The 24479-nt window shown below is 38.1% G+C and overlaps 2 protein-coding genes across 5 annotated transcripts in view; both read right to left on the reverse strand.

Annotated features, from left to right (window-relative positions):
• Window positions 1-51: 51 nt before the first annotated feature.
• On the reverse strand, window positions 52-10841 carry pbk (PDZ binding kinase). 3 transcript variants are annotated; one of them, XM_067482642.1, is made up of 7 exons: window positions 8020-10841; window positions 5042-5209; window positions 4646-4785; window positions 2992-3161; window positions 1978-2107; window positions 997-1197; window positions 52-615 (listed from the first exon to the last, which is right to left on the reverse strand). In XM_067482642.1, exons 2-7 carry the CDS (start codon window positions 5206-5208, stop codon window positions 383-385), a joined length of 1041 nt encoding a protein of 346 aa, XP_067338743.1. In that variant the 5' UTR covers window position 5209; window positions 8020-10841; the 3' UTR covers window positions 52-382. The 3 variants fall into 3 exon arrangements, with proteins under 3 accessions (XP_067338743.1, XP_067338742.1, XP_067338744.1); XM_067482641.1 differs by lacking the exon at window positions 8020-10841 and adding an exon at window positions 5855-7935; XM_067482643.1 differs by lacking the exon at window positions 8020-10841 and adding an exon at window positions 5855-7923 and having other exon boundaries at window positions 1012-1197.
• A 2970-nt stretch (window positions 10842-13811) lies between these two features.
• LOC137102783 (scavenger receptor class A member 5-like) overlaps window positions 13812-24479 on the reverse strand; it is a 65419-nt gene continuing 54751 nt past the window's right edge. For both annotated transcript variants that reach the window (XM_067482639.1, XM_067482640.1), the window contains exons 11-12: window positions 21784-21972; window positions 13812-14800 (exon numbers count right to left, since the gene is read on the reverse strand). In XM_067482639.1, coding sequence (XP_067338740.1) covers window positions 14667-14800; window positions 21784-21972 — 323 coding nt within the window. In that variant the 3' untranslated portion in view covers window positions 13812-14666. The remainder of the gene's footprint in view (window positions 14801-21783; window positions 21973-24479) is intronic.

Here is a 24479-nt window from a genome sequence, read left to right on the forward strand (position 1 = left end):
CATCGAACCTTCCAAATTGTTCATTTCAATAAACAGCGAAGTTTTACTCTATTGTAGCCACTAACATTTATAAAACAGACAACATGAAAAAGTTAAATATAAAAAGGCAAGTAAAGTCTAACTTACTGATACAAATGGAAATATACAGGTGGGAAAATTCAGGAACAGCCTAAAAAGAAAGCTTCACATCATAGAAAAGTCCACAGGTACATGTGCAGTAAATAGAAATGAGCTGTGAATTCAGGTCTGGCCTATTCAATAACCAATAAAATAAGCTGCAGACAGAACAATGTATTAATGTCATTAAACACCAGCCTTGACAGAAAGGATCCTGAACACTCAAATATGCAGCTCTAACTGAAATTATATAATTAGTTGTAACTTAGTCAATAACTATCACCTCACTGGCAGTTTTCTCCAGCGGGGTATTGTTCTCTAAAGCCTGGACAACCTGAGCGGCTGAGGGTCTCTTCTTGGGGTCTTCCTCTGTGCAGAGATAAAAGAGCTCCACCATCCTCCGGTATGAGCTGCCCAGAGCCTCTGTGTCTAGTGGCGGCCTCGTCCCCAACCTCTCGTAATAGGAGTCTTCATCAAAACTAATTTCCATCGAGTCCTCTGAAACACAGAAGCAACTCAGTATTGTACCGAATGGAGACAATTTTTTTCCATTAGGAATCACAGCTGCTTCTTCAGTTTGTGCAGTAATTCACAAACAGAAAAAGCACTGGACAAACCATCGCCCCCCCACAAGGATTAAACATATTCAGCGGTTTCATATTAACATCACATGTGGGTCTACAAATATGAATAATTAGTCTGATTACCTCTCTAGCAATCACATTAAAGCCCATGGTGATGTCAAATGTCTAGTTTTGTCTGACCAACAGTTTAAACAAAAATATTCAACTAATTTAGAGCAGAAAGACATGAAAAAAAAAGCAAAGTTAAACAACAGTTCCATCTATACTTAAGGCAAGTGACTTAAGTGTGTGTCACCACATAATGTCGAACCTTCTTCCTCCTCTTCATCATAATCCTCCAGCATCTCCAGATGAGGCATGGCCAGTGTCATCATCTCCCATAGAGTCAGACCATAGGCGAAGACATCAGCCTTATCTGTGATCTCTCCTCCGTCGTCCAGAGCCTCTTTTGGCTTCCATGGCTCTGTGCCAATATACTCAGCCTGTGGGTCTGCCACTGACAACACAAATATTTACTAAACATTTAATTTGTCTGGGTTTCTACAATTAAATCAACCAAACATCACCTGTATAACGCACACTGATGTTCTGTGGGCCTCTGAGTCTTGCTTTACTGTGACTAATCATTTACATTCCATTCATTAATGATGTGTTCAAGAAGAGTCAAAGCACAAGAGGACTTGTGCTTGAGTGCAGGTGTAAATCATCCATGATTCCTCCTACTTGTATCCATCACTTCAGGGGACTCTACATTGATTTGCATTCATTCCCTAAAGATTTATAACCATGTCTTCACTCTAAAAGATAAGCTGAAAAAAAGTCTAAAAGTCGGATATGATGTTTGTTTGAGAAAATATAATTTAACTATATTCCCACACTGGTTGTTTGTCAAATCCCAAAACTTATGGTGGCATACAGAGCCACGTATTGTCACTGTCCAAATACTTATGGCACTGTAGGCCTAGTGTGTGTATACAGACATGTGAATTGAAACAAGTATGGAAATTCATGACTAGTAAAAGCCATATTTTTACACTTTCAATATCAATTTCTAAAATGTTTGAATTGTTTGCATCATTGTTCGATTTAGTCTCAGTATTAGAAGATGACAGTCCACAGCCGAGCTGGTCTAACACCTGAATTTTCCACACAGGGATTGGATCATCTCATCCCATAAGGAACATGTTGGTAAACATTTTGCTCCCACTGTCCCTTTCTACCAATTACACAGTACCACATACATATTTACAAAGCAAAGCACTGAAACAATAATTACCTCTCATGTTTTCATCCAGCTGCAGAGACACACCAACGTCACAGATCTTGACAGTTTCAAAGTCGCCCTTGATCACAACATTACATGACTTAATGTCACCGTGTAGCAACTTCTTCTCATTGTGCAGATACTGCAAAGACAAAGACAGAAATTAACCCTAAAACATGTGGCTCATTTTTCTATTTTGTTACACAATACTCATTTATGAAATGAAATTAAAAGATGGTTGATGTTAAGTAAACAAGAACAGTGAGTAATTGTTCACACAATTTTTTTTTTTAATTTAAAGACTAATGTAAATTAAAGACAGATATTGGTAAAGTCAATACAGCAATATAAATCATTTCATTCAGATTGAAAAACAAAGTTCATGTAGAATTGCTGTTTTAAAATGTGAACACATTTTACAACAAACTAATAAATGCACCACTGGTCAACATCATTAAAATGTCAACTTATTACAGATCCTGTCTATTTATTACAGGCTTAGTTATTTAGAGCCAAAGTCCAAGACAAACCAGAAAGGATGAAGCAGTCACATCCCAAAAACAGCAGTGTTTGATTACTATTATGGACGGTGACTGCATGTGACTGCAATGAAATTCCAAACGTGCAGTCTTCAACTCTTCAAAGTGCTGCTTTTGATGCAGTGTTGCACAAATGTGTGAAAATGTGCTGCCACTTTTCAAGGATGACTATTTTACATTTTCTTCTTTATTTTTCCCTTCAAAATACTTCAATATTATGCTATTAGATTCAACTCAAGGCAAATAGTTTGTCAAATCAATATGTGCCAGTATAAAAACTTGCATTCATAGCTTCATCTATAAATGTCCTCCCTCTACATCTGTTGCACTCATGGAGGTTCGCATCACACACTCCCACCCCTGTGTTGCAAGATCGACATTATGGAGTTGTAGGAACATTAACAGACAGCAACTACATTTCCAGAGACAGAAACTAAATGTGAATGATGGAATGTACATTTCAAAGAGGAATGTCTGTATAATTTACCTGTAGACCACGAGCCACATGGAGCGCCACTTTTTCTACATTGGCTGCAGGAAACGCTTTCAGGCCATCCCCTTTCCTCTTCTCTATCAGGTCGTTGAGGGACTGCTCCCCTCCATACTCCATGGCCAAACACTTGGAGCCATCTTTAGCCGTGGCGAACGCACGGAAACCTCGTAAGAACAAAGATGCATACAATTAAAAACAGAAATATAAATATGCCTTAAATAAAAAAAGCATTCATTTATTTGCTTAGGGGAAAAGAAAGTTTCAGCATTGGCTGCCACATTATTCCACTCTGGATGAATTTCCCCCCCTGCGCCTGAAAACCGGTATTATACACTGCAAAGAAAAGCCTACACAGTTTTGTATTGCTATTATACTTTGTTGGTTTTTATTCAATAAAATGTTAAATTTTGTGTGTCTTTTTAAGCATACTTGAGCACAGAATAATGGTGAAATCAAATTTGTATATTAAACTTTATTCTCGTGTGCAAGCCATCCTCAATCAGCGTGTATCCTGGTCCATACTGAAGAGACATGCTTATTCCTGTGGGCAAAAACTGACTGGTAGAATGCCATGGATTTGTTAGACAGTCATTGCTACAAAGGCAGTTTTTTTAAATTAAAGTAAAGTCAAACATGCAAATATGATGACTATTCTGTCCCCAAATATGCTTAAAAAATGGAAGTGTTTGATCTTTTTGTGCATTTTGCGATGCATTCACAACCATAATATTGAATAAAACCAACAAAAGATAATAGTGTAAGGATGCTTTCACGCTTTCTCTTGGCAGTGTAGATCAGGAATCATGAATAAGGATAGAGCTGAGTGTGATCAACATTAATATCAGGATACATATTATTTTCATGTTTCACATTGATAATTTTTATTACTTACAGTTTGCACTACATCAACATTTAACAAATTCCAAGCAATTCAATTCAATTCATTAAAAAAAAAATCTGTTTATATTTTAAAATATGATTTGATAAACTCTGCAACTGACAAAATCTAACATTTATGCTTATTGAGCTCATGTAAAGCTCTTCTGTGGAGCAAGAGTTTCTCCTGCTCTTTCACATGTCCCCTGCTTTCTGCATCAAGCTAAAAAAAAAAAAAGCTTTCCACCCTGGAACTTTATATCTGGAGTTCACGACTTCCACTGGTTTTAAATACTAATGACTTGAACTATAAAATATGAAAAAGGAGAACAGGAGCTGCTGGGATTTGAACAGGATGGTTGTGCTGCAGAGTTGACCAAATGCAGAACAGATGCATTTATGTACCAAAATGACTCATTAGTCTATCAATGCTATCATGGGATTTAGATTTCCCTTTGTGATAAGTCTCAGAGTACTTATATTTCTATGTTTCCATCAGGTCTTCTTGGTGTGTGTGTGTGTGTGTGTGTGTGTGTGTGTGTGTGTGGGGGGGGGTACTTTGAGGGAAATGTGGATGCAATTAGGGAATTGGGATGTACCCAGGTCAGTGAATAGCTACAGTCCTCCTTCTGTAATGATCTCTGTAAACCCCATCAGAGCTTATTAAAACATCTGAGCTTGTGTCACTTCTTGAACGTCCCAATACTGGGTCTGCTTCTTAGCCCAAAACAACTCACTGTATAAGAACTGTGAAAAAGGAGACCTTTCTTACCAACAATGTTTGGATGATCGATTCCCTTCAGGACCTTTGCCTCTTCGTTCAGGCGCTTCTGGTAAACGGGCAATTGTTTGGCTGCACATTTACTGTTGATCTTCTTCACAGCCCAGGGAGACGCATTCACCTTTCCCACTCTAAAATGATTTGGTATTGTAAGCTTTGATCTGATACTACGTATATACAGGACATAAAAATTTTAAAAATGTGACTTTGTAAGCAGTACAATTAAAAGATGTTCAACCAGTGGAAATGGATTTGCTACACACAATCTACACAAAGTACTACGAACAAATACTTTGTGTACGTTATGTGTGCTCACCCATAGACAGATGCAAAATGTCAAACTATTTGACTAAGAATGTATTTTTAATTCAGACGAGCACGACAGACCTGTTCATGAGGTAAACATTAACACCTGTCCCACAGCCCAACTTCTTCATGAAAGGTGAAGCTGGGATGGTGATGGGGGTCCCTCCGTTGCTTCCGCAGCTCCTGACTCGGACAGTTTTAGGGGTCTTGAATGCGCCCTCATCGGGGCGTGTAGCAGGGGAGGCCATACTTTGAGAAGAAAGAGAAGCACAGCTGTTCAGAAACGTACTGTGACACGTCCAGCGAACGAGCTAATGTTAGCTAGTTAACGCAACCCCAGACGCGTATGTACTGACAGGCCTACTTTTAAAAGTTAGTGACGTCACTTCGTGAAAGCCTCTGACATTTGTGATACAAGGCGAATTACAATCCGAAATATCTCGGTTTTTTTATTTATTTATTTAAACCAATTATGTGAAAAGCTTTGGTTGTCGTCTATCACTGCACAAAAACAGCAATAAAATGACAGAATTTAAAGGGGAGCTTGGAAAACGGCCTTAAATGCATAATTTTATGACGTTAGCGTTAAATAGTGCTTCTGTGGTGCATCACCCTGGTCGCTAAAAGCAATAATAAAGCCATTTTAATATAAATTAAATGTACGCAAACGTAAATAACTGTTAAATAGCCTGCGTGTCATTGATATGACATCATTAAATCAACATTTAGCCAACGGTGGAGACGCGGTAGGAACCAAACTTAATGTCAAGAAAGCTAAAATTAACGTCCCAACATCGGTTAGCTTGGGTGCTAAATGATTAAGACTTACGTATGTACGTCTTTTAAAAAGTTGTCTATATTGAGTAAATATTAAGTCAACAAAAGAAACATTACCTGAGTTTTCTTTAGCTGCCACAACAAAACTGCTGCCTCTAAAACGCGCCGAACATTCAAACTGACGCCAGGCTCGCGGTACGGAAGCCGCAGAAGATCAAACTGAAGTTAAACGGCACGTGACTTGACGCCAATTTAAAAAGTCATCTTATTGTTGTAATAGATCATTTTCACCAGCTGAGGTCAGTCACGTTACAACAACTGGCAAGTAGCGTTACATGTTTTCCTGGCAAAATGTGAGACGCTTTAATTGCAAATACACTTTCGACATTGAGCCGGTATGGTGTGTTTTAAGCAGGTAAAAAAAAAAATCAATCATAGATTGTGCACTTCAATCAGAAAACAGGGAGAACAAGACTGAAAGAACAAGAAGTGTGTTGATGCAAGAACAAAAGACCATTTTGTAACACAGCTGGACTAACTTTCTTAAAGAGACCCAAGGTTGTTTGCTCCTTTTTGACCCTAACTACACATGGCAGTTTTATTATTTTAACTCGGTTTTTAAGAAGAATGCCAAAAGAATAATATGTCCCAGGTCCCAACCATTGTAAATCTAACATTTGGGGATTTTGGGGTGAGAGAAAAAATAAGAATTTGAGCATTTAAAATTGGACTTTAGAGAATAATCATGATAGTTTCATTATTTTCTGACATTTTAGTCACTAAACAATCAACTGGTTACTAAGGAAAATTGATATTTTTTGTTTACTACTTCACAATACTTCTCTGATTGGTATTTGCGTGAACTGACCGTCCACATTTCCAATAATCAACATTTTTCAGCTTTTGGGAGATGTTGCTTCCTCTATCAGAGCTTTGTCTTTGCTATAATTAAAGACTATTTATTCCACTTTCACGCCTTTTCTCACAAATCCTTAAACAAATACTTGTTTACAAAGAATTGACTTTGCCCTCTTTCAGTTGTGTTTTAAATTTCAATTTTCAATATGCAGTTCCTAGTTTTTTCTCATTGTAACTTCAGGAACCTGTCAAAAACGATATTTCCTCCTCAACTATGGTGAAGTTGACCTCGACCTTCACTCTCACAATCCCATTTTTGTTTCAGCTACTTCACACACTGCAGATGTTTCCAGCCTGGTGTCCTCATTGTGAAGAGGGATAACCAGTCCATTATGAGGAAGAGGAGCAGGAATGTGCCCCGATGACAAATGGATGTGCAAGGGAAGACTGAGAATATAGACTTTTCTCTCTGTTTTTTCCACTTTCTAGTTGCCCTGAAGGGGAATGAAGTCATATTTGAGGGCTCTGTTGCCACATGCTGTGGTGCACTTTAAACGACGGGTTACTCAACAGGGAGACCACAGAGAAAGTCCAGAGAGAAGGATGCTTCCAGTCATGATCAGATGAACATCAAATGCAACATTTTATGTAATTATTTAAATACAATAATAAGAGGAATATCATGTGAGTTATTCCTTTCCTGATATCTGTTATCCCTTCCACTGGTGAATGCTTGTTTACTGTGTGTCCAAGTGAGGGGTTTGCTTGCATGTTGTGACTCATGTAAAAACCTATGTTCTTAAACATTTAATCAAGAGTTTGGTTGTCTTTTAAATGGACCCTTGGCCCGTGCCTCAGTATAAAACAGTATAAACAAGAATTTCATTGCAATTAAAAAACAAATGACTACAGAGATATAAAATGATCACAGACATGAAAAATAATTTCAGTGAGACACAAATTGACTACAAAGTGATAAAAGAACAAACAAAGAAACAGAAAATGGCTTCTCAGCAACAAAAATGACCATAAAAAGCAAACAGGGACACCAAAGACAAGTTAAAACTACTACAAAGACACCAAATGACTACACTGACAGAAAAACAACTTCAAAGAATCACATACAGATTTTAAGTTGATTTGTTTTGCTTGAGTGATGACTCGTTGGACCTCATCTAAACCTTTAATCTGCCTGTTACTGAATCAAAACCTGGCCAATTGTCCAAATATTTACAAGCCACCAAAATTGGGGGTCTGTAAATTAACGTGGCTGTAATTCCTGCATGCTTCATAGACCAAAACCATAAATAAAAGCCGACAGTCTACAACTTCAACCCATCATGGTGGTGTACTGAGCCAAAATGATGAATATGTGTCACAATCTAAATACAAACACACCTGGCTGTAAATGAAAACATGCTGACCTGAATCAAACAGCTTCACAGTCTGTGTCCCGGCTGTTCAACACGTGTGCTGGAGATCAGGTGATTTTCAATAATTTCTTCATCCGCTTCACATGTGGAACCATTCATCCTTGTGATTACACTTCAGAGCTGTCAGTCAGGGCACGTACATGGTGTACACGTCCATGTGCTCCAGCTCGTGCGATCATGTGTGCGACTCACACACACACACAAAGTTGACTTCCTCTTAATCTTTACCTGTTGACGTCTTGAAAGTGTTTCTAATTCACCTTTTCTTAATTTAATCAAGAATAACAAAAGTCACCTGTTTAAACAAATCTACATTTTATTGTCAGCCGTGCATATACAGCATCGTAATGATACAAATGTGTATTTTTGTATGTGAATTCCACAGCCCTTATGTGTGTTATGACCAGCACAATGGAAAACGCACAAGTGCTTATGCCAAAGTTGCATAAAAAGAGCTGTGTGTAGCCACATATACATCAGAAAACACTTAAAATGTGCATTTTCACTTCAGATATACAGTTGAGTGCACTTGTGTACTGACCTATGGTACTGGAGTGATTTACATTTTTAAAGTATTTGTTGTTTAAGCCACTAATAATGAAGCACTGATCTGATGTCTGGGGAGCTGCTAACTGGAACAGGAAATCACATCACAGCATTTATCCTGCTGATACCTGATAAGAAACATGAGTTTCAATAAATCAAGTAAGAATAGGGTTGACTGGAGGGAACTAAGGGGATGTCATTATTTTGCTGGTTGAATTGCGTCCACAAGACGCAATACAAAAAACAGGAATCAGTAAGTTTTCAGTTTACATGTGTGTCTCTGCAGACTCATTCAGTCTATCCATGAGCTCAAGGGGACGTTTTGTGCCCGATGTAATGAATGTAATTTCCTACAGGCATTTTGTACAGAGACACTGTACACGGGATGGATGTGCGTTCACAATGACTTTGACCACTAAAATCTAAAATCAGTTAATTCTTAAGTCCTGGTGGATGTTTGTGCCAGATTTGAAGAAATTCCATGCTGTTCCTGGGATATTGTGTTCAAATGAGCAGAAAAGACTTTTGACCTCTGAACCTAAAAATGTAAGTAGTCCACCCTTGAGTCCAAGTTGACTCTGTGGTAAATTTGAAGAAATTCCTTCAAGTAATGGATGGATTATTATTATTTGTTTTTGTCCTTTCGGCTTATCCCGTGAGTTCAGGGTCGCCACAGCGGATCATTGTCTGCATGTAGATTTGGCACAGTTTGTACGCCAGTGGCCCTTCTTGATGCTTCCCTCCCCAATTTCTACTGGGCTTGGACCAGCACTGCACAGCTGGGGATGGGAATGGGCTGCTGGGGTTTCAGTGTCTTGCCTAGAGACACTTGGACATATAGCCGGGACCAGGGATCAAACCACTGACCCTGTGGTCTGTGGACGACGGGCTTACCAACTGAGCTACAGCCGCCCCCACAAATGGATGCCTTAAAAATATCACACACATTGGTCAAATATCTTTTGACCAATTGTACATTTTTGCCAAGTTTGAAGACATTTCCTATAGACACTACTGTGATATCACATTTACAAGAATGGGAGGGACACAATGAACAGATATAATGTCACAGTTATCTTGACCTTTGACTACGAAAATTTATCAGTCCATCCTTGAGCCCAAGTGAAGGTTTGGATCAAGTTTAGTTCCTTCAAGGCATTCGCAAGAATAAGACGGATGGATAAACATACGGTCATATAAACCAATGGACAAACTGACAACTAAATATCAAACAAAATATAGTGACTGAGGTTGTTACGTCATGAGACAGAAAAGGGTAAAAACCCCGGGTGTTACTGTGTTTTAAAAAATGGTCCATCAATCTGCAACCAGTAATAGACAGGATTACATCAGTTTCACACTCAGTCACACTTTGATTCATGTGACACTAAAACGTCTTTATGGAGCTAATCCACCTGAAACTGAATAGGACCTCTAGGATATTTCAAGATTAAACATTTCCTGTTTGGGATAAAAATATTTGCAATTATTAATCTCAAATTCTGGTCAACATACAAAACCAAATATATGCTGACCAATAGTTCCTGCAGGTTTAATATACTCCAGTTTACATTATCACGTACTCTGCGGGGTGAGATATTGAGCACATCTAAAAGTAACACCCAGGATGTGGATATACCAGGAAATCAAGATACATGTGTATTAGTACTACAGTCACTTGAAACACAGTCACTTCACATTCAGGTGGTTTTAACTGTGTGACTACACGATACAGCTGAGTTACTTCGAAGGGGGTGAAGGCTGTCCTATATGTAATCTAAATGTATTAAACTATAAAGCTGAAAACCTCCAAAGGCGTGACAAGTATTATTTATAGGAACTGTACCTGTGATTATTTCAGCTTCCAGAGCAGCACTTCTGAGAAACATTCAGATGAGTGCAAACAAACCACATGCTATTTTTAAAATAAGCTTTGCATTCATATGATCAAAAAGGTCAGTGTATCCATCCCATGTAGTATTTGTTTTAACTCTGTCATGTTGTAAAAGTTGTGACATGGAAACAAAAGCTGGAAAAAACTTCCAAACCTTCCCTGCTGCACTGAAAGCTTCCACTTTTCTAAAAATACTTTTGTTTAATGAACATCAATGGTATATTGGCATCAATACAGTGGAATAATAAATGCTTAAGCTATGACTCATAACAACAGATGACATGATTCCTTAAAACCTGTGCAAATACAAAGTTATTTTCTGAGAAAATTCCTCAGAGGAATTTCAATCAATAATATTTTCTTTGCTTCTGTGTTTGTTTTTTTTTATACAGGAGATGACAAATAAGCAGAGTGAAAATATAGTGAGAGAGCCCTGGGTGTGATCTTTGGCAAAGCTTTAAGTTATGACTCTGTGACCAAAGTGATGAATGTTATGTTTTTAAAAGACGAATGAGAGACACCGGGGCCAAACACAAAAGCCTGGCTGCCACTCAGTCCAACTGTCACCATGAATGTGTGTGTGTGTGTGTGTGTGTGTTTGTGTTTCAGAGTATTACACTGTATCATTGGCATGCACACACATTGAAGCTATACAGTTCTACAGCCATGGAAACTTTGTTCCATAAAGCTCAAATCATTTCCCTTTATTAAAAAAGTGGACATAGGTACATTTGTAAAGATGACAGGTTGCTAAATATTGCATAGTGCAAAAATTCCAGAAAACTCCTGAATGATAATTGCATAGTGATATCATTATGGGCTATTTTGCACTTTGGCAGCTCCAAGAGGCAACAAGAAATCTGTTTTGTTTGCAGTGTACAAAGAAGGTTTTACAAACAAACACATATCTGGAAACACTTGTGGTGGAGGTGACGAATCTGTTGCTGTCACGCTTTTGTATTTCACACATCACTTTTTGATTTATTGCTCCCTGTGGTGTTAATAAGGAAGTCCTCCTGCCTGATAACTGAAAAATATTTTTTAGGCAAATAAAAATGAACCTTCTGCATTTCAGCTACAAGTTAAATTATTTTTCTTAAAAACACTAGTTTGGGATTTATGCCGACAAGAGTTTAATAGCTGCAATCAAATACAGTATTTTCTACTAATAGATTAATTTCTTTTCTAGTACATGTTAATATTTCTGTACATGCAGAAAGAAATGTGGGTACTGTAAATCTGCAGATAAGTAAGGTGATTTCTCCTCTAACTGCATTTTGGAAGCACGGCTCACAGATTAAAACTATACAGTCACAGAAACAGCTGTGTCTTGGCTTTTGTTAAATACTCTTTGCCGTATATACATAGTAGGGAAATTCCCCAGGACAAACCTACCGGGGCAAATAGACTTTCTCTAATGTCTGATCCCAATCAGGGAAAGGAGGTTTTTCAAATACAAGAAGTCTGCTGACAGTAACTTAGTTACTTATGTTCATGTAAACTCACTGAATGTCAATTAAGTTATAACAGTCACGTTAAGACACGTTCAGGCAAACAAAAGGAGAAGTTATGTGCAGTTATAGAGGTAAATTACGAAAATGACCAACCAGCTTCCTGGTAGGCCAGAGACGAGTCAGCGTGGTCACGATTGTGTGTAATCAGGTTGATAATTTAGTTCTTTATGTTTGCTGTTGCCATGATGCCATAATTAAGGCACCAATGTTCTGTACTAGAACAAACCTCATGACAACACTTTGTACAAATTATGCCTGTTTTTGTTTCCTGCAAGCTTTTAAATGAGTTTTCCAATAAATATGTTCAAGCTCTTTTTCCCATTTCCAAACTCTGATTCTCCCTTTTGCTGCTCTAATGTGTTTTCGTCTGTGGCTTATTGTGGTTTAAAACAGAAACCTCAGCAAACAACAAGGTACTTGACAACATGAGGTAGAAAAAAGTCCTTTCTGGCTGTTGTGTTGTGAAACATGTTTTTTTTCTCCTCTTACTTAGTCACAACTCTTGATTGGGCATCAAATGTGGAGATCCATTTGAATAAAAAGTGAGTGGGCCAGACGGTTCACTCCAGTTTATAGGAACAGGGGGAATTCAACTACAGCCCTCAGAGGAAAAACATTAGGTTTGTGAGTTTGCCAAATTTTAAGGTGCACTAAAGTATTTTCCGTCTTCAAATTTAAAACACGACTTGGTAAAGAGAGAGGTTCCTGCATATATCTGATTCCAAACTGTGGGACTGATGACAAATGTAAAAAAGAGAAGTGAGCGAGGTCACCTGAGAGGTTTAGGCTTTTTTTTTTTCCTTTGTGAGAATAGCAGTAAACGTTTAAGCCTCGCAGAGAGAGGTCATGTGTGTGTATGTATCCATATGCATGTGCATTAATGCTGAAACTACCAAAGTCTTGACAGTAAAGACTGAAAGGTCCAGTCTTCTAAATCGTACAGGGCAGGAGTCCATGCATCCATCTGTTTATGCTCATCTATGGGTTCATTAATCGTTTCATCTGTTAGCTGAAATGACTGTTAACCCCTTTGCAAAGCTTGTTAGTTGCATTTTTTTTATTAATTTAGAAATATAAAGCAAACTGCTCAAATTGATTTGGTGTTTTGCAGGGTAAAGTCCAGATGTCCAAAACTCTGCTAATATGCTACAGTAACTGTTGTGTCTTGGCCACTATACAGTAACATACACTTTATTATTTACTGCCTTATGAGGCTTTTATAGCTAGTGTGTTATCAAAGTATTTACTTCGCAAACAAAGCAACATTAGCATTCTTTTAAAGTTATTCAAAGGTCAGAAGGTTTATAAATGTCTCAACTGAAAACAGCTGTTTGCTGAAATTAGGTTGAAAATTAACGAAAATTTGAAATTTGTAGAGCTACAAATTTGAGCAACAATTGTCTGCATAGAAAATATAGAAATACTGATAAGTGGAGCTTGAAGATAAACATTCACTTAAGGTAATTATTAATAGTGCAACAAAGCAATGTTTTCATGACTGGGTTTTGTTTGTATTATGCACGAGTGATGCAATAGACACTGGTCTGTGTAGACTCCTGGTCCTGATAAACAGCTGGTGACAGAACACTGTTTTAATTAATTAGGATGAATCTATTCATTATTTTTCTTTGTTATTGCTTTTTTTCCATTATTAAATTCTTTTAATTATGGGGATCGTGTCAAATGAGAAGGGGCAGAAGTAATCATGGCTTACAATGCTCATAAACTTTTACCTCAGCCTCTCAGCGACTTTTAGTTTCCTGAACTTAAAGTGTCGCTACGACACACAACAAAATGTAAAGATGTATCAACAACGGCAGTGAAAGAGAAAATTGCAATTTAGAATATATGGATACAAAAAAATAGGTGATATAAAATATTACCTTTGCTCTGATGAAGGTGATGACTTAAAAGTGATGAAGATATACTTAGTTTTGCTGAAAGAAACTCAGAATGGAAACAGAACATTTTCACTTGTTTCCATAAAACTCCACATGGCAACTCTAGTTCAGGTAAAAGAAATTAAGTAAAAAATGGACGGGGAAAATTCACAAAGATTTCGTTTTTACCTAATCGTCTTGCCCTCTATAGACCTGTAAATCATCAAAGGAGTACAGTGCCCACTCTGCACGGATACATTATATACGGTAAGGCAATGCTGTGGTAAGTTTAACAAAAGCTAATCCTATGTAATACTGTGATGATCAGCTGCCAGTTCATCAATTATGTGCCTTTCAAGCTCTGCAGCTACTTAAGATGACAGCTGACTAACAAAAGCTCAGCACTGACCGTACACTGCAGGACAGAGCAACAAAACTGGCCCCAGATGAGCCTCTGAAGACAGGTGAGCTCTGTAAATCAGTCTGATGAAGAGCCCCGTTGTGCCAATATCCCTGTGCACCAGCTCATACAGTGCTATTAATGCAAATATAACGTTGCTTCTTGAAGTTTGAAAACGTGCGTCTCTTCAATGGCTTTATGAGTCAGTCTTAGTCATTAGTTTGTGAACTTCTAAAACAAGCTGCATATTTAGTTCCCACACAACATGGAGGCCTGTCAGGTAACAGGTAAATAAGCAACACACTGCTACTATGGCTCCCCTGGTAACAATGTTAGAACATTGTGCATCTCGCAGCTTCTGGAAAGTTTAAGGCACCGTTTGAAACATATTCAGCAGCTGCAGGTTAGACAGTGCAGGTCACACCGGCATCCTCCACGTGGCCGCAGTTAGTTTTGCCCCAGCCAGAAAATGTGCACTGGTGGATGGTGTCCTCAGTCCCTGTGCATAACACATCATCCATCCAGATCAGACCAGTACCTGCGCAGAGTAGAACATCATGAAATGCACACGTTTCTGACCAAAGTGGAGCCTTATGTCTGTGCAATGATGGCTTTTCCTCACTTTCATTGTCATTATCTGCACTTCCGTCAACTCAAGCAGAAAGGACACCAATCAAGCTTCATCTTGGATCTGACCTCATCTCTCCCTGCCCTTGTAGAGACTGACACATTTAAAGCTTTTCATAGGAGGCATATTTTCCTCCAGGAAAAGTTGATTTGACTCCTTTGACTGGTTGGCTCCATTCATTTCAAAGTACTTTTGTTTTTGTTATATTTTGTCATTTCCCCACATCTGTTTTTAATAAGTTTGTCTTTTGTTCTGTTTTTAATAGGTGTTGTTTTGTTCATATCCTACTTATTGTTAACTGAAAAACCATAAATACACATAAAACAAGTTTATTCATTTGCTTTCATTAACTTCCCACTATCTTAGACAATTACAGTCATTTAGCACATGCTTTTATCCAAAGCAACTTTTAAATAGTTAACACACACTATCGAGACGACCAGATCTGCCAACATAGAATTTAGTGTCTTGCCCAAACACACATCGACGTGTAGCCACGGGGGACTGAGAGTTGAACCACTGAGCCACTGACCCTGTAATCCATGGATGACTGCAACCCCATACGAGATTAGACATGCTGGCTGTACCACACACATTTTCACCACATTATGATAAGAATAAGAATGTTTAACATGTTGGAGATGATAACACCTCCCCATAAATCAACATCTATATTCAATGAAACCGTCATCACTTTAAGTGTGTTTATATGAGACTCCTGATTAGGAAAGCAAGTGATCTTAGTGTTAACGCACAGAATTTAGAATCTGATAATATTGTAACCGATAATAAAACCCATTGTCCCAGCTGGAAAGCAGATCTTCTGGCATTATTATTTTTGCAATAAACTTTGGTTCCTGTTTGTAAGAATCACTGGAGGCTTCAGAAAATCCCAGATGCTTCAGTTTTGCAACAGCGGTTGGAGGAGATGGTACTCAGCTGTGTGGGAGCAACAGGGAGATCGAACAACATTTGGTTTTACTCAAACGCTGATAATCCAATTGAAGGATGTATAACTAAAGTATTTATCTAAAGCCAGCTCATCGCTGATACCTTGAAAGCGGCACCTTGAAATCTCCCCTAGGTCATAGCTGTTAATCACTCAGGTCTCCTCTGAAGCAGTCAGCATGTAAGTATCAGAGGTGGAGCATTTGCATAAAATGCAAGTTAAAATTCTTTGCTGACACAAAAAGATCAAAACATACACAAAAGATGCAAGATGACCACAAAAGATCCAAAATTACAATGTGATGTACAATTGTGACAAGGATATGAAAAGCAGCTTGAAATACAAAAGGAATCCGAAAAGACGCAAAACTGCAATCAAGAAAAAGACCATAATGTAATGCAAAACTGCCACAAAAACTTTCTTGACTGAAGAAATGAAATGAATAAATTACATTACACCTATTTAATTGCTTTGTTCTTTAGTCATCCGTATATGTGCCGTCTTGAACATGTATGTAACCATATCGTGAGACCTCATAATGCTGGAGGAGTGTATAACAGCAAGCTACTGAACATAAGCTGAAACACTCCAGCAGTAGTTTGGGAGGAACAAGAAGAGTGATACAACCAACAAAAGAAATCCTGGGCATTATTCTCGACAACTGATGCCACAAATTTTGCTACTTACTCAACAAGTGTTTCTGACTTAACAAAGGCATAATCTATGGAAACTGGTAATTCAGTTATGGCACGGCGTATATGAAGAAAACTATTGCTTACAAAGCTGCAAAAGCTCCACAGATTACAGTTTGCCAAAGGACATGAAAACAAGCCGGATGAACATTAGAAACACATTGGTCAGTTTTGTTTCTTTAGAAATGTAATATAGGAAGTAATTTACAATCAACTTGTAATTTTGAGTCGGAAGTTTGACATAAACTACAGCAGCATGTGAGCTGAACGCCAAGCAGAAATATCAGAGAGGTTTGATGCAAATGTTTCCAAAATGTCTGGCAGGACTGTGGCGGACTCTTTCCATTGATGGCTTATATTTGTGTTGTGTTGTTCCATTTAGTTTTTGCTCAGAGGAAGAAAGCCAAGTCAAAAACTCAGGAATTGTACCAAATCTGATGCTACACTGTCCTAATGGACAGAGACTTCATTATGTTTTTGTTTTTGGAAGATACACTGTATAAAATATATGTTCCCTAAAAATACAAACTTCTGAGCTGCTTCCACCAATTTCAGCTTGTCCTGTTTCTGTGTCTTTGTTACATCAAAGCTCAAGTGGAGCAACAAAATGAAAGAAATTCTGTTATAAAGAACAAAATCTGATATCAAAAATGTGCTTTGCAATCAATTACAATTTAAAACATGTTGTTCATTCTTTGATTTGTATGACACCAAACTTTGATCAGAAATAAAAATAAGCAAAAATGTAGGGGTCCTTCTTCCAGGACAGGACATGCCAATGATTGCATTTGAAATTTATGCCTATTTTCTATAAAGTTTGATCAAAATGTTGCAATTCACTTTAGAGAAACACAGACACACACGTCTCCATGGAGATGAGATGTGCACGAAAAAGCATGCACTGCAGGGGCTGCAGCGTTGGTCAGGTCAGGTGTTGTTCTACATGAGCTCCAGCTGTTCCGCTGCTGTGCCCTTTGAGGGTTAACTTAAATGGACATGGACCTTTATACCGTTTACTCTGAAGCTCAACAGCACATTTACATCTGCTCACAAATGTATGACACTTCTGGCAAATAAGCATTGAATCCCCAAAACACTGTAGGATTTCAGAGAAACACCCAGAGATTTAGACGGGCGCATGGAGGATTAAAAGACTGTTTTCAGTCTGCTAAAGAACATGAAGTAAGGCTAACAGCCCTTTCTGCAGAATATCAGTCGACCCTGGATCTTGTGAAAGTTCCCTATGTGTAACTGATTCTCCTTGAGGGTTGGTGTCTGTGTCTCCACATTGGTAACAAGATGAGACAAAAGATTTTGTTGCTTGTTCGAGAGAAAAGCCACTTTTCCTGCATTGTAACTACTTCATTGTCTGGGATTCTTCAGTTTGAACTCAGGAGACTGTAGGTGCTTTACATTTATTGTGATTAACTGTAATATGGTAAAACATTTGGAAGGTTTAGAAAAGCCATAGCTACAAGAGCCATCAACTCTCTCTTCCACTGTATGGGAGTCAAGAGTTTCAGCAGGTCCCATAGAAAATCTCAGTTGTTGAGCTGCCATTTAAATCTTTAATATTCATTATGTAAAAATGGAAATTACAGCTTCCTAAACCTGAAAAGTTTTTTGTGCAGAGTGATCAAAACAGGTAATAATATATCTTCCTTTTCCTTTTGATTTTGTGTTTCTGTTTTGATCTAGGTTTATTTCACCACCAGCTGTATATAATATTGCAAACAGGCCTCAATGTTGCTGAATGCAAATGTGAATGCTGCCAGCTGCAGCCGTGAATATGAACAGCATCTTGTAGAGCGATGAAACAGCAGAAAAGAACCAAACAGCAGTCAGAAGCTATGTGCCATCTCGCTCTGTGCCCAGGGTGCATAAAGGGGTGTTTATACATGGTACGTTTGTAACAGCCTTTATAAAGGGCAGGCTGGTAATGTAAAACCTGATTTTCAGGTAAATATCTGTGCACTGCCACTTCACTAAACGTCTCCGCCCCCAATCCAGTGCTTTTGACTGTCCTGAATGTTGCTTCAACTAAAATGAATTACAGTCTTATCATCCTTAAGTCCAAATTTGACATATGCTAAGATGTCAATGAATCCACTCCACTTTTTTTTATAAAGCACATTTAAAAACAACTGCGTCGACCAAAGTGCTTTACATGTACAATTAGGAAAAATCCGTAAAACCACGTAATAAATAAACAATATATAACACAAGCTCTCAACCTCTGCTCTTGAGCCTGGTCTTGGGGACTTTAAGGAGCAGCTGATCAGTAGACCTGAGGGGACAAACAGGAGTATAAAGATGGAGAAGTTCTACAAGGTAAGAGGGAGCACGACCATTAAGATTCCTAAAAACAATTTATACAATCTTAAAGTCAACTCTGAAATGGACCGGAAGCCAGAGAATGTATTGTAGTATCGAAGTAATATGCTCTCCCTTACAAGTGCTGTTTATCATTTATCAATTAATCTGTTTATCAAGCATAAAATCACGGCCCATTTTCACACCAAGATTTGTCACCACAGGTTTAACATATGGCTTCAATGGCTTAGGTCCAAATGAGACACAGGGGAGGTGTTAAAAACAATGACCTCTGTTTTACTCTCATTAAAGTTTCAAAAGTTAAAAGCCAACCAGGCTTTGTTTCAATATCACTGAAACAATCTAAAAGCATTTTCAAAGACCTCCCATCATCCTTTTTCAAAGGAACATAGATCTGAGAGTTGTCAGCACAGAAATGAAAAGAAATGCCATATGAAAAGCTTTCTAAAACCCTGCCAATGAAAGAGGTGAAACATCAGGTGAAACATCACTCAAAAAAGAAACATTAAGCACGGGGTTTTTATTGCATTAGGACAAATATATTAAAAGAAGAGTGCTTATCTAAAGAATAAGAATCTACTGGTACACATCTAATAATTTAACAGGTCTACAATTATATGTGATGTTGGTTTTTATTAAGCACATGGTTGCAATTGTGACTTTCTCTGCAAATACAAATAAAATAAATACCTAATTGGAAAATAATGAAATTCAGCTTATTAAATATTTTCAGAACACATATACTTTCCCTTCTGTGTTTTTAGTTAGCTAGACAATAGCTTTCAGATCTGGTCGTTTCAATGGTAGAGTGTGTTCCCTCCTGATGAATCTGGTTCTAAGCAAAGTCTTGAAAACTTTTCAAAGATGTTATGATCCTGAGAGTAAGTTAAACAAAAAACAAAAATGTGAATGACTCATCTGAAAGAATATATTTGAATTCCAGATTGTTTTAAATTGAATCCAGTCGTGTTGTTAGTCACTGCTGTTGCCTGGAGGTCGTCCCCTGGAACAAAGGCATGTTTTCCCCCAAATTTTCCAGACTCATTGGGAACAACTCTCAATGACATAAGACTGACTGGCGAATGAAATTACATGGAGAAGGAGAGAAATGGAGAGGGATGGATAAGACTTCGGGGACTCTCTTTTGACGACATCTGGCTCATATGACATTCCTCATAAAACATAAATATTAATCCCTTTAGCATTTTAGGGCTCTGTATATATAACATGAGTCAACAGCGAAGAGCAGAAATCAGAATCACTTCTACCAGTAAATTATATTGTAAATAAGTGCTGTAGGCAAATAATAACCTGAGGAATAAACCTAGGTAGAGCACTTCTCAATTTATGATAAAAAGACGATCAACAACCACTGCTGTGGTGTAGGTGGTGTGTTTACCTGCACCTGCTACAGTGGGTAGAATTGGTTCCCTGTAAATTTTTGGTTGGCAAAAAAAAAAAAACATCCAATTTGATGGAGATGAGAGAGAAGAAGAGAAAGAATAGAGGCCCTACCTGGAGTAAAGCTAAAAATAAATACAGGAAAAGTTCTCCAGTGGCTGAGTACAAGATCTGCTAATTCACAACTCAGCAAATTGCCAGAATGCAGTCGTACTCTCAAATGCAGCAGCACTGCAGCAATGCTTTTCAAAACCATCGCAGAAAGTCAGCCTCCAACTCACCAACAGAAATATTCACCAAAACAAATCATTCAGCACAAGCTGACATCAACATGACATCACAGTCTTCTAATGCACAAAAAGTAATGATCACGTCTCACACACTCTCTCTGACTCTTGCTACTACCAAAGCAAGTAAAGCTTAATGCAGTTTTGCATACGACCGCTTCCGTTCATGGGAAACAGATGAGAGAATTAGAAACCAAACAGCATCTTTTTACTAACAGAATAAACAACAAACACAATCACAAAACCATCTTTTGATATGGTTTTCTTTCCTTTTTTCTGTCATCACCCTTTGAGCTGCATCCTTTGTAAACAGGGTTCTATATAAGTATAGTTTGTGTTATCATTATATTCTGTTTCTACAAATACTAAGTTTGACTTCATTGTTTTATTTTCCAAAGACAAGCTCGAGAATATTAAAGAGACAAATAGACAGCATTTAAACAGAGCATTAATAATATACCATTACATTTCACACACATAGACCAGTAGACAGATATGGTCAGATATCTTTCATGCCGAAACCACCTTGACCAGGACCTTTTGACATGAAGGAGCAAGGGCTCTGCTTCGAGCTCCAGATCTTGAAACTCTGTACCTTATCTCTAAGGCTGAGGCCGGCCACCCAACAGCTAAAGCCACTACCCATAGCTTGTGGTCATAGGTGAAGGTTGGAGAATGGACTGACCGGTTTAATGAAAGCTTTGTCTTGTAGCTCCCTGTTGAGAAGGAGCTGGAGACATGTCTGCACTACCTTCCTGAACCTGCTCGCATCACAACCGGATAAGCAGTGAAAAAAGGAACAACTACTGTAAACTTTTATTATGATAGATTACCTATCTCAAGCAAGTCTTTGAAACTTCATGCTAAAATCATATGATTGTGAAGTGAAAACATTAGCAATATAGGTTTTGAGGCTACAGGTTCTGTAGCTGTGTAGGTAGTAGATCAGAAACCTCTGGCCAAATTTAGCCTCTTATACACCTAAATCAAACAAAAAGAGGACAATGTTGAAAGGCACAGGAGGGTTAAAACATTAACAACCACACATTAACTCAGGTGTGGTGAACTCCAGGCCTCAAGAGCCACAGTCCTGCTTGTTTTCCAACTATCCCTGCACTACCGACTGCTGATGACTGCTGATGATCAAGTATGTTCTATTATTGCAAAGCTGGAAGATAAGGGTCTGTGTGTGACCCGTTTCTTGATATGGGAGCATTGAACATCACGTACCCTGTCCAAAGCGTCCGGTCTTATGAGTCTCGGAGGCTCCTCTGTATCCCAGCATCCTGCACACCACATCTCCATCCTTTTTATCCCAGGCATCATCACACACTGTCCCCCAGCGGCGTTCATGGAAAACCTCTACGCGACCTTCGTGAGGACCTGAACCGTTGACCAGGCGCACCAGCTTCTCCTCCACTGCACAAAACACACAAACATACATTTCTAAAAAAATATATACAAACTAACTGTGCATGTCCGATCATTGTTTCTACCATTTAATGTGTTTACAGAAAGTTCTTGATGCATTCATTGGATAAAAATCCTGTAGTAAACAGAACTATAAGAAACCCCGTCATTATTATTTATGCCAACACAACTGAATGAAAAGAACATGACCCTCTTTAATTTGAGTAGATTATTTTATTGTGTTTGAGTTTAATGAAGCTATTAATCCAACCAATATGAGACTTAACCCAGATCAATAGGTTGTTTTCAACTGAATTTTTCCTATAAACCCAAACTCTTTTTTTTTCTCCTATTTGAGCCCCACAGAAAAAATAATGTAGGTTTGAATTTTCTTCCAAAAGCAATTGTGTGATTGTCGACCATCATCTGAAAAGTGTGACCAACAGTCTGGGAATAATCTCCTGAACTTGAGACGTTGAAATTCATAACTTCCTTCGTGGAGCTTCTACATTTGCATCTGTAAGCACTTATTCAGTCACCTTATTGGATGGCAAAAACAATGTTGAGGAGAGGAAATGTGAAAAGACAAGGAAAAGGAAGAGAGGCAAAGAAAGTGGAGAGAAGACAAAAAAGGAGAAGATAAACTAAAGTGGAGTCCAAAAGTCTATGACCACATTGGATAAAAGTCATATTTTTACTCGACTCATCAGCGGCTTGTTCAAGCACATGAACCTTCAGCCGTTGTTCTCCTGTTATAAACAAGGCTGAACCTCAGGTTTTGAGTTTTCTGTGAACGCTCAGTTTAAAATACATCAAGTGCTCGGCAATAAAACAAGAGGTAAACAACTGCGAAGACAGATTGATCCCTTCATTCAAACCGTTAACGGAGTGGTCTAAAGGGACTAAAGGAGCTTTCTCAGAGTCAAATCATGGCTGCACTGAAGGTATCTGAGGGGAAAGTACACGGGCAGGGTTCTAAAACACTTGTGGAAACTGTCGTATTCAAAATATGCCTGATCATATTTTGAATTCGACAGAGCAATTGTGATAAAACGCATCAGAGGACCGAAACATTAAATAAAGAAAAATGGACAGCATGAATACAAATTTAACAGGAACCCCAGAAATAATTCACTATACTGGACCAAAATGGTGGAACAATAGATTGAACAAAATGTCAAAGTCAAAACAAAGTCATGGCAGTGATGGCAGCATGACATTATATTTATTGTACTTCACTGCAGTGTAAAAAATACAAAAAGAGAACAATGAAGGTGTGACTCACCTTTGAAATTTGTTTCTAGAATCAACAGGTAAAAACCATTTGACTGGCATCGGGTGTCAGTGTATCACTGTGCTAGTGTTAGTCACCAACTGATGATGAACAAAATCTATATCCAACTAATATAAGTTAATCAATAAATGCCCATTGAGAAGCTGAGTCTCTATAAAATTTGCTTTGACACAGTGGCACTACAGCCAAGCACCTGCATGCAGGAGCACACCTACAGTTTAACCGTGTGTGTGTGTGTTCACACAAGCTGAAAGGTCATAGAGCCTAAGTTCATCTCATATTCCTGAAAGTATGCAACAGCTGTACTTGCATAAAGAGGACTCGATTTATCACCTTTCAGAAGGAGCAGTAAACACCCACACTTACACACACACACACACACACACCTGCACACGCTTCCTTTGCTGACAAAATGTTGGAGAGCGAAACCAGACATATTATCTAGACAGGATATTAGTCTCATCAGACCATCATAAATTTTAACTGTGTAGCATTTTACTCTCATCGTACACTCAGGTACTTTGCACTCAGTAGCCCATCATAATTTAATATCTACCATAACATTATACTATACTATCATATCTGCTGCACATATTTGTATTATATTCTTGCAGAATTAGAGCAAATTAAATCCAGAAATTAAATATATTTTAAGCCTCCTGCTGCTCCTTTTTCACATAGTGCTGAAAAAGGAGAAACTGAGAGCCTGAATACTCAACCACAAAAAAACAGATGTTGAAATTGTTTTTATCACTCCTATATTAAGGTTAACTATCTTTACAAAGCTCACGAGTGGGTTTTATTATTTTCACACATTTCTAGTGATATAAACAGTACCAATGACTGATTGCTGGTTAAGACACTGACTAAAGCATTAGCAGCTAATATAACAGGGACAAGGTGAATTTAAAACCCAGTTTTCTTTGGAAAGCGTGAGACTATATACAACATGCAGTCCCGTTTTAAGCGTTTCTGTTTTTTCTTCTTCTTGTTGTTTATTTCACTCAAATCTCTACAAACATGGTCCTCACTGTCCAGCTGCCATAATCCAGACAAGAGAAAATTAGACACTTTATAAAAATGCTTTTAGAAATCAGTGCTCTGTGACTTGTCCTGGGATTTGCCTGTCAGGCAGGCTGTTGTATTGCCTCATAAAGATAGGAAGACTATTATTATTTTTTATTTACAAGTCAATATAAATGTAGGAAATAGTTCATGTCTA

The sequence above is a fragment of the Channa argus genome, chromosome 17 (assembly GCF_033026475.1).
Source record: "Channa argus isolate prfri chromosome 17, Channa argus male v1.0, whole genome shotgun sequence".
Classification (NCBI taxonomy): domain Eukaryota; kingdom Metazoa; phylum Chordata; class Actinopteri; order Anabantiformes; family Channidae; genus Channa; species Channa argus.

Bases quoted from the DNA above. Each gene is read 5' to 3' on its own strand.
- pbk (XM_067482642.1), bottom strand. From the start codon at position 5,208: ATGGCCTCCCCTGCTACACGCCCCGATGAGGGCGCATTCAAGACCCCT. The intron at 4,786-5,041 runs GTCTGTCGTGCT...AAATCATTTTAG, and splicing joins AATGTTTACCTCATGAACAG to AGTGGGAAAGGTGAATGCGT. The intron at 3,162-4,645 runs GTAAGAAAGGTC...TGTTCTTACGAG, and splicing joins CGATCATCCAAACATTGTTG to GTTTCCGTGCGTTCGCCACG.